Source organism: Camelina sativa, chromosome 19 (assembly GCF_030686135.1).
Source record: "Camelina sativa cultivar CO46 ecotype springtype chromosome 19, ASM3068613v1".
NCBI classification, from domain to species: Eukaryota; Viridiplantae; Streptophyta; class Magnoliopsida; order Brassicales; family Brassicaceae; genus Camelina; species Camelina sativa.
In genome coordinates, this window is record NC_141898.1 from 299121 (window position 1) to 313980 (window position 14860).

Here is a 14860-nt window from a genome sequence, read left to right on the forward strand (position 1 = left end):
TTGAGTCTTTCTTCCAAAAAGTAGGAAGGATGATATTAGAGCAAGATTATTGCACATACTCGACCAAAAATGAGAACAAAAAATAAAATAAAAAAATGACAAAAAGGTGGAAAGAAGAAACACTAGTGTCTCTGCCAGATTCTTATAGACACTGAATCTGCCACATGTTTTCATATGATTGGTTGTATAAATTAAAAAATAATAAAATAATTTAATTTAATTAAAATATTATTAATTATTTTTCTTGACACCCCAAGCGGTGGTATGTGCAATAAGTATGCTCTTATAAGTTTAGACAAATATAAGTACCGGTTTCTCTTTAGATGTCAAAGTCCTTCAAACTTTTCTATCCATGATTCCTCTTGGCCAATACATGCGTAGATTGTTAATGTCGGTCGGTATGGCTGGTTCAGTTAGTAAACAGTACATGGCTAATCTTGTAGTAATCTTACTCTTGATCTCCTCATCATCTCTCTTTGCAACTTCACACAGCTGCGACCCTGATGAAGAAGAAGCCTCCTCCTCCTCCTCCTCCAGCTACGTTTGCCACTCAAACTTCCAAAAGTGTCACACTTTCGCCATCCTCAGAGCCCATTCTCCCTTCAATTCGCCATCCAATCTAAGTTACCATCTGGGCCTCGACTCCTCTGTAGACGCTGAGGAGTTTGTTCCACAAGGTCAGTTACTGTTGATCCCAATCGACTGCAGATGTAATGGAAGTATCTACGAGGCCCGTCTCACCAAAACATGCGTTAAAGGAGACACCTTTCGCTCTGTCTCTCAGTCTCTGCAAGGCTTGACCACGTGCCTGTGAGCCAACACACTCTTTTTTCCAACTTGTCTGGTTCTGATTCATTTTGTTTATCGACCTGATGATGAGTGCTATTTTTGCAGATCTATCAGAGAGAAGAATCCAGATATTTCCGAGGACAAGCTCGGCGACAACGTTAAGTTGCGTTTGGCGATCAGGTGTTCTTGTCCAGAAGAAGGCGTTTCAAACGCTAGCTTTCTCATCACGTATCCCGTGAGCGTCCGCGACAGCGTTTCCAGCCTGGCGGTTGAGTTCAACACAACAGAGGATGCTATTGTCTCTGCAAACAACAAATCTGGTGTTGTTCCACTAAAGCCTGCTCTTATCCCTCTTGATCACAGACCAGTTATTGATCAGCTGGCCAAACCGGAAAAGCCAGGATCGCGGAACGTAACCGCCGAGAATCTCCGTAAAAAAAACCATCCAAGAAGAAACGGTCAAAGATGAAGCTCATGATCGCTGTGAGCAGTGCGATTGCTGGAGTTTGCGGTCTTATCACTCTCCTAGTGTTTGGTTACCTACACTGGAAGAAAGAGACGACGCGGATGCAAACGCAAACGCAGAACTGGATCAGCAACAAAGACCCTGAGACGCGGCAGCTGAGCCTGAGCATCCGAACCACCAGTGACAAGAAAATCTCGTTTGAAGGGTCACAGGACGGTTCGATACTGGACTCTCACAACACTGTTGGCACCACTACGCCGCGGAAACCCGTTCTGGAGATTTACGCGTTTGAAGAGCTAGAGAAAGCCACTGAGAATTTCAGCTCAAGCAATCACATCAAAGGTTCGGTTTATTTCGGTTCGCTCAAAGGCAAAGACTTGGCCATAAAGCAAGTGAGTGCAGATGCAATGAAAAGATTCGATTTCGGGCTTCTCAACGACCAGTCGCACTACTATAACCACAATCTGGTTAGGGTTCTTGGGACATGTTTCAGAGAGATGGATCAGGCTTCTTATCTGGTTTTCGAGTATGCAAAGAACGGGTCTCTGTGGGATTGGATTCAGAACAAACTGGCGATCAAGAATCAATTCATCGAGTCTTGTTACTGTTTCTTGGCATGGAAACAGAGGATCAAGATCTCTCATGATGTCGCCATCGCGTTAAAGTATATGCATCGGATCAACTACGTCCACGGCAACATCAAGAGCACAAACATCTTCTTGAACGAAGATCTCAGAGGTAAAGTCGGAAAATTCGGGATGTCAAAGTGCGTAAACGACGAACTAGCGACTGAGGAGAACCTTCTAGAAGGTTCGCTGTCCCCAGCTTCTGACGTGTTCGCTTACGGGGTTATGGTAATGGAGGTTTTGTCCGGACAAACACAAGAGATGTTGCTTGGATTGCAAGAGGAAGAGACAACATCCCTTGGGACACAAGAAACGTGTGTATCCGAATGGGAGAGATTGAGAAGGGCTCTCGGGGACAAGGAATTGCTGAGGGAAGTGATGGACAGCACACTGGGAGATAGTTATTCGGTTGATTGCGCATTTGAAATGGCAAGTATTGCAAGAGACTGTACTGCAGAAGAACCCGAGTCAAGGCCGAGTGCGGCTGAGATTGCAGAGAGGGTTTCAAGACTGGTGGATGACGATGATGAAGAAGAAGAAGAAGATGAAGCAGTAATAGAGAGGGAGAGTACATTAATTTCAGAGAGTTCATACAAGCCTTTGGTAAAGAAGAGTAGTATAGTATAGTAGACTAATAGTATAATTAATGTATGTGTAATAGTATGTCATTGCATCATCATGACCCTAAACTCGTCAAAGTTAATAGTCCCATCCTTATTAATATCGAATTGAGAAATCATAAGCTCGCATTCCTTGAGAGTTTTGGAGTCACCCAACATACTAAGCATCCTCTTCAAGCTTTTTGGTGTGATGCCATCAGTCGTCTCTTCATACAGCTTGAAAGCTTCCTTGAGGTCCTTCTCCTTATCTTCGTCGTCTCCTTCCTCGACCAAGTTGACGAATTCCTCGAGGTGCAAGGATTTGTCATCGGTCGTCGTCGTCTCGGCAGGATTTGGAATGGCGGTGTCGTCTTGTGGGAGAAGTGGACGTTTGCCAGACTTAATAGCTTCGACGCATCTTTCGATGGTAGAGACGGAAACCGTGCCTTGTTGGCTATTGTCAAAGCGACTAAAGACACGTTGATACTCTTGACGTTTGGTAACGTTGTCACAGATCTTCATAGAGGATGAAGAAGACTTTTCGAGAGAGGAGAAAAAGATTATTATGGTTTAGAGAATCTTCTCTTTGGAACTTTTTTTTATGGCAGTAGATAGATAGATAGAGAGAGAGAGAGAGAGATAAATATATATAGAGAAAGAAGATTTATTCATGGGAGGAGCTGGACTAGAGACGTTGACCATAGTAGTATTTTTTTTACACATGCGGACGGACTTGTTAATATCTTTACGGCGCACTTAATTCAAAGAAGAAGACACAAAGTTTCCGCGGCTTTCAATTCTCTGTATATACATACATACGTTGACAAGTTTCTTCTTACATCTTCTGTTTTTTTTGTTGTTGTTGTTTTCTTATACACAATAACAAGTTCTTCTTGTTTCTTGGTGATGCTGAGGAAGATTCCGTTTACTTTGACTAGTCTTCTTCTTCTACTCTGAAGAAATTTCATGAGAATACTATAAATCTCACCACCCCATATATAATTTTTATGTGTTTGTGTGGTTAACATTGGTTGACCAAAAGAAAAAAGAAAAAGAAAAAAAAAAAGCTTTGGTTGACAATATCGGCCGTTGATTTTTAGTTGGGCCTGGTATGGGCTACGAGAGGTAAAAAGTCATACGTGCACTAATTGTGATCCATTTAATTGCGACGCGTGGGAATAGAGAGAGTGTGGCAGTTGCGTGGTTTCGAGAGTAGAAAAGGGCCAGCTGTCCCTCTTAAACCTCGGCGGCCATTCAAAGAGAAGAGAAGAGAAGAAACCCCTTCCTTCCTTCTTTTCTCTGTGGCCGGCCATTCTTCTCTCTCTCCGAATCCGCCGCCACGCCTTCACCACCATGGCATGGCTGAGCCGCGTGAGAGGATTTTCTCCTGTATCAAGGCTCCTCGCGGTGACTCCCCGATCTTTCGGATCAGCCGCCACCTTGGCGTTTGACTACGACTCCGATGACGAGTCCTTCCCGGAGCCGAGGCTTGCTTTGGATGGATCGGGTCCGGAAAGAGGAGTGCAGTGGGTTATCATGGGCGCACCCGGAGCTTTGAGGCACGTCTTCGCCCAGAGGCTCTCCAAGCTTCTCGACGTTCCTCACATTTCCATGGGATCGCTTCTTCGTCAAGAACTTAACCCTAGATCTTCTCTCTACCTGGAGGTATTGTCTCCTCTATTAAACTGAATTTAGATTCGGCTCTCTCTCTTTTTTTTACCTTTGAAAAGAAGAAAAAAAACCCCAACTTTTTTTTGCTTTTCTCTCTTTAAAGTCATAACCTTTTTCTTCGTAAGATGTTTAATTGTCTACTCCGTCGTGAACTCTGTAACTGTAACCGTTGGAGCTTTAATGATCCCACAGTTACTTTGACTCATACAGGATTTATAACTTCTTCTCTTATGGCAATGTATTGTTCCTTTTATGTTGTTAGCAAAATCCACATAGCTATTAGGTACGTGTAATTATAGAAACTATTAAATAGCGGTTTAGGGTTTGGTTTGCAATTGCAATGTTCTTATTCTCCCTCCATTGTTCAAGTTTAACTAATCAATCAAACTCTTGACTATATAGATTGCAAGTGCTGTTAATGAACGAGGGCTTGTTCCGAAGAATGTTGTCTTTGCGTTGCTATCAAAGAGGCTCGAAGAAGGATACCTCAATGGGGAAACAGGTTTCATTCTTGATGGCTTTCCCCGCACTCATATTCAAGCCGTGAGTTTCTTTTACACTTTTGACACTGTTTTTTTAATCCCACAAAGCTCTTGCTCCACTTTTGCAGTGATCCTCGATTATATTATTCTACTTTGGCCTCCAAAACAGCATTGTGGTTTAGTGATTCTTCTATCTGTTTGAATGTTTGCAGGAAACTCTTGATCAAATCGCTCAGATTGACCTCGTTGTGAATCTGAAATCCTCTGAGGAGCCTCTGGTAAACCGAAATGTTCTAAATGAAACAGCTCTGCCTCGACAAGAGTTCCTCGCCTCTATGTTACACTCACCTGTTGCTACCAAAGCTAAGAGGGATAGTCTCCGTGTCTATGCACATGAGGTACTTTACCGGTTTATGATCAGTCTCGTTTTTATATGATATCTAGTTCACAAGGTGTTTTCAACTGAATATCTTGCCGTGATGCATCAGGTGAAGCCCCTCGAAGAATACTATATGAAGCAGAGAAAACTTTTAGACTTTCATGTTGACGGTGCCACATCAGCAGAAAACTGGCAGGGCTTGTTGGCTGCTTTGCATCTGAAGCAGTTGAATTTGGCGACTTCACATAAACTGACTCTGTGATGATTGAACAGCAGTCATATCGCAAAGGCTAGGATTAAATCCTCTGAGCCTTGCTTTACAAAATTTTGATCTTTCTCTTTCATTTTATGGGTCTTAACCCTAAAGCACCCCTTTTTTCTTTGTCTAAAAAATCTGTAATTCAAAGTTTTCCGAGAGATCCAATGTGAGGAGGATAATACACTAAAGCTTGTAACGAGTCTATACAGAGCCAAAATTTTCCTTATGATAAGTAGTTTATATTTGCTTCCCTTGCAACAATCTCGTGTGCGTCTCTGCGGTAAATGTTAATCTCTCGTACTGGTACTACTGTTGAATACAGTTTGTGCTACATTCTGTACACCAACTCACCAACACTACTTATATCATCGCATTACCAACAAGATTTTTGACACATCAGACATTTACAACCAAGTCACAAGTGGAAACACAGACAAAACACAACAATATCTGATTATTCGCCGTTCATCCAACACTCCCTCAGTAGTTGATACCTAACTGTCTCATCTGCACCACCATTATTGACCTTCTTACAACCCGCTTGTTGAAGAACAACAACAGCCAACGGTGAACTCAGCTCATCGAGCTCGTCATCGCTTGTGTACGCTTTTCTTGTAACCGAAGACCTGATTCTGCATAACTGCGGCGCTTGAGGCTGTCCAAAGTCCCCAATGATGGTAGAGATTGAATTCCCTGAAGGTGGAGAGTACACTGGAGGAGGTGCAGTGCATGGATAGCTCGTGATCATACCCTTCTCAGCTTTGTCCTACAAGGGTCATCACGTTTCTGTTAGCAAAATTAGTTTCTTCTCCTTAGATCCATCGTTTAGAAAATGGTCTCACCTCGGATTCAAGAGCTTCAAGCACAGCATCAGGAACTGGCTCAGGACAAAACTCATCTGGGACAAAATTGTTCAACACTCTCTTGATCAACGGTGCACCTAACATCGGGCAAACCTTCACAATAACAAGAGATATATTTGATCAAGTAAAGGAATAAAGTTTACTGGATACAAAGTGGTGAGTTGTATGTTGTATTTGCACCTCTTTTCTCACAGAACTGTTGAGGAGCATATCTTTTGGAAGCATCATTAGATCACTTAACGCCTTAAGAAGATGGAATGTCTTGAACGATCTATCAACGTAGCTATGCTCATCATTACTGTCTTCATCTTCGTCATCGATGCCGAACAGATCAGTGAGCCACCTAGACCAGTTTCCTATCTGTTTAAAATTAGAAATGCATCAGGTTTACAGAGACTAAAGTATCTTTTACCAAGAATTTGAGTTTAGTAAACTGACCGAGTTTTTCAGCTGAGCACCAGAACCAAAACTTGATGTTGTAGAAGGAATCGGCAAGACCCTCGAGTCTGCAATGGGATCAGATACAGGGTCTGTTGGAAAGTTTTCATCAGAATCACGAAGAATAGCATTGAACATGGCAACATCTAACCGAGCCACACATTGTTCCATTATCTGCGTTACAAAACGTGGGCATTCGGTTGTGAATCAAGAAGAGTAAGGTATTAAAGTGAAAAATTCAAAAGGAGAATTGTGTACCAGACGAGCAGGCACGGGCAAACAACCACATTCATGCCCACTAGCTCGCAGAGGGCACAAACGTTCGTGCGCATCCCTGAAAGCCTTTTTCCAAAGCTCTAATGAGAAGTCACCTTGTTCTTGGTTCATAGAACTCGGCGTCCTACCAAAATTTTTCTTTGATGCAGAGCCATTTGCTTTATCAAACTCTGTAGTCGATGCTGCCGAAGACTGCATACGTGGTGTCAAAGTCTGCAACCAAAGGAAAATAACAATGTGTATTATTAGTTGGTTAAGAGAATAAAACAGAGGTAGAGAGAACAGAGCAACATTACCTGCCACCAAATTGATTCTACAACGCGTGAGAAGATCCAAGCTTCAACCTTCTCAAGCGCTGCTATGAAAGTTACAGGGTCATCCCAGGTACCAAAACTCTCAATGTCCTTTTTGCTCAAAGAGGAATCTTTCCACTTCAAGGACGGTTTTTTATCGGTTTCTCTTTCCACCTTCTGTTTCCTTGGTCCAGGGCCAGCAGAAACAGGCAGCTCTTCTTCTGCAGTAGTATCACTTATGATCGTCCTCAGAACGATAGTGTTTGACAACCAAAAAGTCAACCTGCAACCCACGGACAACATAAACTTTTTTGAAACTCTGAAAAAGACTACTCAGAATAGTAATTATGCAAAGTTGAATATCACCATACCTGGGGACATCGTTTCCACACGCTTTAGCGACAAGCACTAACCCGGAGACAGCACTTTTAGCTGCATTGGCTCTTCTTGAGAGATGGTTTTCTCTACAAGCATGAAGATACAACCTCAAAAGACGTCTGGCAGGCGCATGGACTTTACTTGATGAACTTCCATGCTCTGCAACCACGGAGTAGAGAGCTGCTTCGATTGCTGCAGCCTCACGTAACTCACCCTCAAGCTTATTTACTTTACTTTCCAAGTTCTTGACTTTGCTCTCCAAAGTTGTGTCGCGGGTGGACTTTGGATACACCTTAGCTTCTTTCCGTTCACTGGATAGACTCAACCGGCTTTTGCTCCGGGAAATATCAAGGGATGATCGAACAGACTTCACCTTTCTTGATTTCTCAACTATAGTCAGCGATTCCTGATCACTGATGATCATATCTTGACTATTCTCAGAAGCTCTGGGCGAAGCAGTTTCTGATTGATCATCGACTTGGAAAGGCATAGACTTGGTCTCTCCGTTACCATGTGGAATGCTGTTTACCAGCTTAGAGCTTTCGTTAGTATCGGTTACAAACACATTCGCACAGTCCTCCAGCCCAGACACAGAAGTATTGGGTGCAGCAGAATCAGGAGTGTCCTCTGGGAGATGAAGAAACACAGAAGATAGATCTACTGACGAGGAACGTGAGGGAATCTGGTCGGCTACTCGTCTGCTCTCTGATGCTGATTGTGATCTCTCGTGGCCATTTCCTTTGGAACTCTTGTTTGCTCTCTCATGTTCTTCCTGCGAATAAGAAGAAGACATCAAACCATTTAAGAAACATCTCAGCTTCTCATCATAACTTATCAAAAGAATATATCTGACATGTTGTTACCTCTTCGGTTCGCACAGAGAAACCACCATTAGAGCCTAAAGTAGAAGATGAAACAGTCAAGGAGGAGTGGGAGGAAACGTCATCATCTGTGATGGATGCAATCTCAGCTTCCTTATAGTACTCCTCACTCATCAAGGCAGAAACAGATCCGCCACCATTCTTGGCTTCATCTTTCAAGGAGTTGATAGATGAAGAACTGGCCCGGCGTCTATCAACCGGTTGGATAGTGAGGTAGAGAACAGGCTGAGTGGTATTACGGTAGCTTCTCTTGCTGTTCATGGGAGCAGACACGCTCAAGCTTTCTTTGACAATACCGTAATCAGCCAAATCAATGGTGGCAGTAGCCAAAAGCTGATGAGTTTTCTCTCTGCGAGGCTCGTATAAGTTGAGCTCTAAGACGTTCTTGAAGAAGAGGTCAGCACCCTTGTTCCGAGCGGAAGCATCTTTCAACAAGGTGAGGGGAAGCTTAAAGGATTCGTTGAATTCGATTTTGCCTTCGCCAATGACAGATCCAAGGGAAGGAGCAACAGCAGTAGTGGTGCCAGAGTTGCGGTCACCATTCTCCCATTGGATAACAACAGAGCGCAGTGATCTAAGGGACTGAGAAGGAGGCCAAGGCTTGATGTCATGAATGTGGATCAGGTAATCAACTTGTACGGTTGAGCCTCTTCTGCTCTTGGAGCTTAAACCCAAAACCATTTTTTGCCTTTGGAAAAAAAAAAAAAAAAAAACTAAAAAATAGGAAGTTCCTGAATCAGAAGAGTACCTGCATAAACATACCAACGCAAATCAAACATTGAACAACCAAAGTATTCATTTTTTTTTTTTTTTTTGGTTGGTTGTTGAAAGCAAAATTATTCAACTTTTTAATCTGAACGAGCGAAACCTTCCTTGGAATGTTTTTTTTGAATTTAACCTTGGAATGTTAAGACATGCACAAACATATATAATATATATATATATATATAAGACTCATGGATAAGAAAGGTACAACAAGTGAGGTAAAATTTGTGGTAATCTAGCCTTCCCGTAAACATTTATAGATTGGATTGATCCAAAAAAAAATCAGCAAGTAGGAAAAAATGCAAACTTTGAAAAGCAAGCATGCTCTCTCTCTCTCTGTCTCTCTCTCTCTCTAAAATCAGATCCAAGCAGGAGGTTAAAGGAAACCCAATAAATAGTTAAAAGTAATGCCGACACAGCATTGGAGGAGAACACAATGAAAGAGAGAAGTCGTCAAAAGTAATGTGAGAGAGAATGAATGAATACCCAACAAAGAGCTGCTGAAGAATCTCTGATGAAAATGTGAGAGATGGTCTTTTCGATTCTTCTTCTTCTTCTTCCTTTTTTAATTTACACGATACTGAAATTTCTCCTATTCTTTTCCTGTTTTCATAGCTTTTTTTTTTCTCATTCTTCTTCTTCTTCTTCTTCTTCTTCTTTCTGCTTTGTGTGTGTGTGCGTTTTTGTTTTAATCAGAGGATGTGAGCCACTGGACACAGAATGAAGAATCTTCTAATAGAAAAGTGAAAGTTTAGAAATAAAATAATTAAAATTATGATGACGTCATAAAGGCAAAAATAAACAAAACAAAATAAAAGAGAGAGAACAAATTTTAATATGGAAAAAAAATCTGAAAATGAGAAAAAAAAAAAAAAAAAAATCAAATTAATGAAAAAAGGAGCTTAGATTTGATTGATCGTGCAAAGAGCTAAACGGCGACGTTACGAAAGATCTCTTCTTCAGCTTCTTCTCTCTCGGTCTAATGGTCCTGCAGTGACTTAAAAAAACCATTAATTAATAAATTAATTAAGAGAGCGAGAGCGAGAGCACCGACGCGCTTTACTCGCGCATGATCAATCAATAGCATCCCTTCCGCTTGATTTTGCCTTCAACTCCGACACGACTGCGAGTGGGCAAAAACAAGATTAGATATACATTACATTACGTCTTTCATTGTTTTCTTTCTTATTAGGATATTTTTATGTTTTTTTTTTTTTTTTTTTTTTTTTTGTTAGTTGTTGATATAACGTATATACTAGGGGTTGTATATATGTTCATGTTTTTATTTAGTAGTATATCTTTTTGCCGACAAAACATACAGCTTATACTATTCACCTACATTTTATTTATACTGATCTAATGCATTCTTTAATTATAAGATTTAGTGGTTGGTGGTGATGGACCGAGTTTAGAGTTCACTTTGTATGAATTTTAAAATAACTTTGAAAGCACTATGTATTTGGCATGTTATTATTAATAAGCTTATTACATTATTCTTATTATATATGGAAACTATTTCTCTTCTTTATTCATTATAATAACTTATGCAACTACAAAAAAAAAAAAAAAAAAAAAGATAAAGAAATGGGTTAGCAACAAATTTACCAAAACATCATCTTCCTTATGATGTAATTTTATTGGTAACAAAATTGACTTGTCTCCTACCTCCCTTGCCTTGGTTTTCAAGTTTTGGAAACTTCTCTTCAACTACAAAACCCAACTACGATCAAGTCTCTTTTTTGTCAATTCCCCATTTTCACTCTGATATAACAAACATCAATTAACAAAAGCCTACTTTAAATGGACATTTTCTAAAAGGCCTTTCATGTGACCTTTGAAGGGCCTTAACGGCACTCTTTTTTTGTCTCCCAGGCACCATCAATTTGCAATTCAAAATGAAATAACCAACAACATTCAAAACAAGATCATCGTAATGAATGAGCAAACAAACTTTTGTTCAAGGCTTAAATTAACTTGTTCAGCTAGTGATGGATAGAAATGATGAGTCAGGCCTGGGTGATCTCTTTCTCTTTGGATTTGCACATGTCCTCTGCTGACTTTACAAACTTCTTCGTCAGCTCCTCCACCTGTCATGTCAACAACACAAAGAGAAAGATATTCTCAATAATTGGAATCTCCTATTTGAAGAAAGATCTCAGACAAAGGATACTCACTTCCTTCTCCAGTCTTTTCACTTCATCCTTTGGTAGACTCGACCCAGCTTTCTTTACCAACTCTAGTGCCTGACCCAAAATTAAAAAAAAAAGAAGTTGTCTCTGATCATTTCTGACGCATTGGGGGGGGGGGGGGCAGTAGACAACTAACAAAAGTCTTTCAAAAACTACCTTTTGCCTGGCTCTTCTAATGCTTTGTTTGACAACTTCACTGGACTTTGTTACAATTTTGCACATTGCCTGGAAGTTCATTAATTAATAATAAGGTCAAGAGGCTAAACAATCAATCAGACTTGGGATGATGGTTTACCTGAATATGCTCCTTGGTCAATCTGGTCAAAGATATGAAGAAGGGGAGATCAGACAAAGAGTAAATAGAGACAGAGAAGGAGGAGGAGGAGGAGGAGTAGAGAGAGAGTTACGTACGCAGGGATAGATGCGACGAGACGTTGGCCATCGAGTTTGGGGTTTAATCCTAATGGAGAGGAGACAATAGCTTTCTCGAGTTCTTTCACAGTCTGCAGGAAAAAAAAAAAAAAAAAAGTGAGGGCCTGAAAAGATAGTTGTAATCCAAACAAAAGCCTACTAACACTTGTTGCTAGTGAAGAAAAGTGTAGAAAGAGAGAGAGAGAGAGAGAAAGGAAAGGAAAGGGTACATCGGGATCATAAGGATTGATAGACAAAGTCTTAGGATCGAGGACAGAGACCAAAGCCAAGTGATTGAGAGGCATCTTGACACCTCCCGTTTCAACAACAATATGATCAAGCATTCCTGCCACCCACCCACCCAGATAAGAAGAAGCAGAAGGAGAAGCTATATAATAGTATATGATTTGGATAAAAGAGGAACCAGGAGCAGCTCTGCCGGTACGGAGTTTAGTTAAATCACGAGACAAGGCATCGATGGCGGCCTCCATCTGAGAAGAGGCAGCTGCTTTCACGCTAGGCCCGATATCTGGAGAAGCGTCCACCATCCCCGTTGCTCCTGATGAATCGTCCTCTGAACAACAACAACAAGAGTAAAGAGTTAGTACAACAAACAAGAAGAAAAAGAAGAAGAAGCAAGAACACAAAAAAAAAAAAAAAAAAAATTAGAAAATTAGGGAAAGTAAGTAAGTTTTTTTTTACTTGATTTTTTGCCTTTAGCGAAGCCTCGACAAGAATCTCTGAGGAAATCGGGCATATGGGACAAATCGGATTGCGAATCTCGGCTGCCTATCATCCTCATCCTCAGATTTGGTGAAGAAGAAGAGATGGAGAAGAAATCGCGAGACTGAACAACGGAGGAGCTTCTTCTGAGAAACCCAATCGCATTTCGACTCGACGACAGAGCTCGTCTCACCAACATAGCCATCCCCCACCCTTAAAAAATTCTTCTTCTTCGACTGAGGTTTTTGATTTGGCTCCTAAAAGTCTAAAACCCTCGACAGACCAGACCACGACGATGACGACTCTAAATATATATATATATATATATATTTTAATTTAGAAGAAAAAAGAAAAAGAAAAAAAGAAGGGGAAATACCAAAACTAGCCTTCGGATACCTAAAACCCTTTTGATTTCGAGCTCACTGGTCGCTCTTCTTAGATCTTTCCATTCTCACCGGCACCGGCACTCACGATGGCGACTCAGGCTGCAGCTGCCGCCTCATTCAATGGCAACTTAAAGGTTATTCTGATTTCATCACAATTCCAGGCTTTTTCCTTAGATTATCACTTACTCTGTCAAATAGTGTGATCGATTCGCACATTTTTATGTCTTCTTATACATGTTTTTTAATCATCATCATTTCGAGTTCCTCAACTGTGTGATCCCTTCCCATTTTACCTTTTCTCGCTTCTAGTGAGACCTAATAATTCTGAGTGTGCTGTGGTAATTTTACTCCCCAAATCGCTTCTTTTTTTTTTTTGTTGCAGAAAGCTATGGCAGGTATCAAGCGTATCAATCTCGACGGTCTTCGTTGGCGAGTTTTTGATGCCAGAGGCCAGGTTCTCCTCCTCTCTCTTCTTTTGAACTTGAGCTTCGTTTGTTCTGTTCCTTTAACGTCCACACTAGTTAACGTAATTTAACATTTCCACTAAGCTGCCAGCCTTATCTTGAACTTAATAAAACATATTATTTCGGCTGTGTCTTTGTATTATTGTTGAATTGGCTAGGCTTTCATTTCATTCCTCATGTGTCTTCTTCTCTCTACTAGGTTCTTGGTAGACTAGCTTCCCAGATTTCAACCGTGCTTCAAGCCAAAGATAAGCCTACTTACTGTCCTAACCGCGACGATGGTGACATCTGTATTGTTCTCAATGCCAAGGAAATTGCCTTCACTGGTAGAAAGCTCACCGACAAATTCTACCGTTGGCATACAGGGCAAGTTGCTCACCCTTTTTTTTTTTCTTTCTTTTTTGCTTCTGTAAATCTTCTTCAGCTACAAGAAGGGGGGTTTTTTGTTCATCTCTTTTCTAGCCAGTATCTCCCATTTGCTTCTACTTACTTTATTGATCTATTCACCTCTTTTTACAACAGGTACATTGGACACCTCAAGGAACGAAGTCTGAAAGAACAGATGGAGAAAGATCCCACAGAGGTCATACGCAAGGCTGTCCGGCGCATGCTTCCTAGTAACAATCTGCGTGATGTAAGTACACTATTCATCCCCTCTCTTTTAGATTACCCCAAACCTTGCTTTTACTTGTACTTTTTTTTGGAATCCCCTCATGGGTTGGTTGAGGTATAAGATTCTTGGTACCTTGTCTCTCCTCACACATCGGTCTTATTATTGATGATATATACCCTTGCTTTGCAAATGATTTAGGTTTGCAAGATTTTCTCAACACTTGTTTCGACCATTATGTTATTTGTTGCTTACCTTTATCTTTGCTGGGAAAACTGACTTATTTGTATTGATACATTCTCACTTCTCAGCTCCTAGATGAATTGCTCTCATAGTTTAGGATTTGTTTCTTAAAAACAAGAATGGGCTTAGTTTTTTCTTTCTTTGTGTGGGTATAGGACAGGGATCGGAAGCTGAGGATATTTGAAGGTGGTGAGCATCCATTTGGGGACAAGCCACTTGAGCCATTTGTGATGCCACCTCGTAGAGTTAGAGAGATGCGACCGCGCGCTAGGCGAGCAATGATCCGTGCCCAGAAGAAGGCAGAGCAGGCAGAAAATGGTGGGACAGATGTTAAGAAAGGAAAGAAGAGGACCCCCGCTCAAGCAACTGCGTAGAAGGATTACTTCAGAGGAAAGAAGAAGGCGTAGAAGGATTACTTCAGAGGAAAGAAGAAGGCGTAGAAGGATTACTTCAGAGTCATGTGACTCGTTTTATTATCTGTAAGCAACGTTCATAATGCAGGCGTGGATAAGCTTTTTTTAAGGCTTTCTTGTTTATCGAGTACCAGACAATAGACATGGACCTGTTTCTGAATCTCAGACACTGTATAACACATGAAGCGAAAAACCATCTACCTTAAACATAGATCTGCTTCTGGTTTTCTTTCTGTTATCTTCGTTGCAAAACAGA

At 41.0% G+C, this 14860-nt stretch overlaps 5 protein-coding genes and 1 pseudogene across 7 annotated transcripts; 3 read left to right on the forward strand and 3 right to left on the reverse strand.

The window, feature by feature from the left end:
* Positions 1-298: 298 nt before the first annotated feature.
* Positions 299-2604, forward strand: LOC104763709 (protein LYK2-like; annotated as a pseudogene). Its single transcript, XR_015590599.1, has 3 exons — positions 299-810; positions 895-2393; positions 2438-2604. The product of XR_015590599.1 is annotated as a protein LYK2-like (transcript).
* LOC104763708 (putative calcium-binding protein CML40) lies at positions 2429-3111 on the reverse strand. Its single transcript, XM_010487053.2, has one exon. It carries the CDS (start codon positions 3000-3002, stop codon positions 2547-2549), a length of 456 nt encoding a protein of 151 aa, XP_010485355.1. The 5' UTR covers positions 3003-3111; the 3' UTR covers positions 2429-2546.
* Positions 3112-3487: 376 nt separating this feature from the next.
* On the forward strand, positions 3488-5522 carry LOC104763710 (putative adenylate kinase 7, mitochondrial). The gene is made up of 4 exons (XM_010487056.3): positions 3488-4145; positions 4554-4694; positions 4846-5031; positions 5122-5522. The coding sequence occupies exons 1-4, from the start codon at positions 3834-3836 to the stop codon at positions 5272-5274; spliced, it is 792 nt and encodes a 263-aa protein (XP_010485358.2). The 5' UTR covers positions 3488-3833; the 3' UTR covers positions 5275-5522.
* Positions 5523-5609: 87 nt separating this feature from the next.
* LOC104773506 (uncharacterized) lies at positions 5610-10484 on the reverse strand. Of its 2 annotated transcripts, none has more exons than XM_087500684.1 (9): positions 9652-10484; positions 8383-9088; positions 7513-8291; positions 7145-7424; positions 6831-7061; positions 6573-6746; positions 6315-6494; positions 6114-6227; positions 5610-6037 (listed from the first exon to the last, which is right to left on the reverse strand). In XM_087500684.1, exons 2-9 carry the CDS (start codon positions 9079-9081, stop codon positions 5726-5728), a joined length of 2769 nt encoding a protein of 922 aa, XP_087356810.1. In that variant the 5' UTR covers positions 9082-9088; positions 9652-10484; the 3' UTR covers positions 5610-5725. The 2 variants fall into 2 exon arrangements, with proteins under 2 accessions (XP_087356810.1, XP_087356809.1); XM_087500683.1 differs by having other exon boundaries at positions 8383-9148.
* A 183-nt stretch (positions 10485-10667) lies between these two features.
* On the reverse strand, positions 10668-12810 carry LOC104763711 (uncharacterized). Its single transcript, XM_010487057.3, has 8 exons — positions 12468-12810; positions 12190-12339; positions 11996-12111; positions 11766-11857; positions 11650-11671; positions 11511-11579; positions 11340-11408; positions 10668-11252 (listed from the first exon to the last, which is right to left on the reverse strand). Exons 1-8 carry the CDS (start codon positions 12691-12693, stop codon positions 11172-11174), a joined length of 825 nt encoding a protein of 274 aa, XP_010485359.2. The 5' UTR covers positions 12694-12810; the 3' UTR covers positions 10668-11171.
* Positions 12811-12817: 7 nt separating this feature from the next.
* Positions 12818-14815, forward strand: LOC104763712 (Ribosomal protein L13 family protein). The gene is made up of 6 exons (XM_087500688.1): positions 12818-13008; positions 13257-13328; positions 13538-13704; positions 13861-13972; positions 14347-14594; positions 14646-14815. The coding sequence occupies exons 1-5, from the start codon at positions 12961-12963 to the stop codon at positions 14563-14565; spliced, it is 618 nt and encodes a 205-aa protein (XP_087356814.1). The 5' UTR covers positions 12818-12960; the 3' UTR covers positions 14566-14594; positions 14646-14815.
* Positions 14816-14860: the final 45 nt, after the last annotated feature.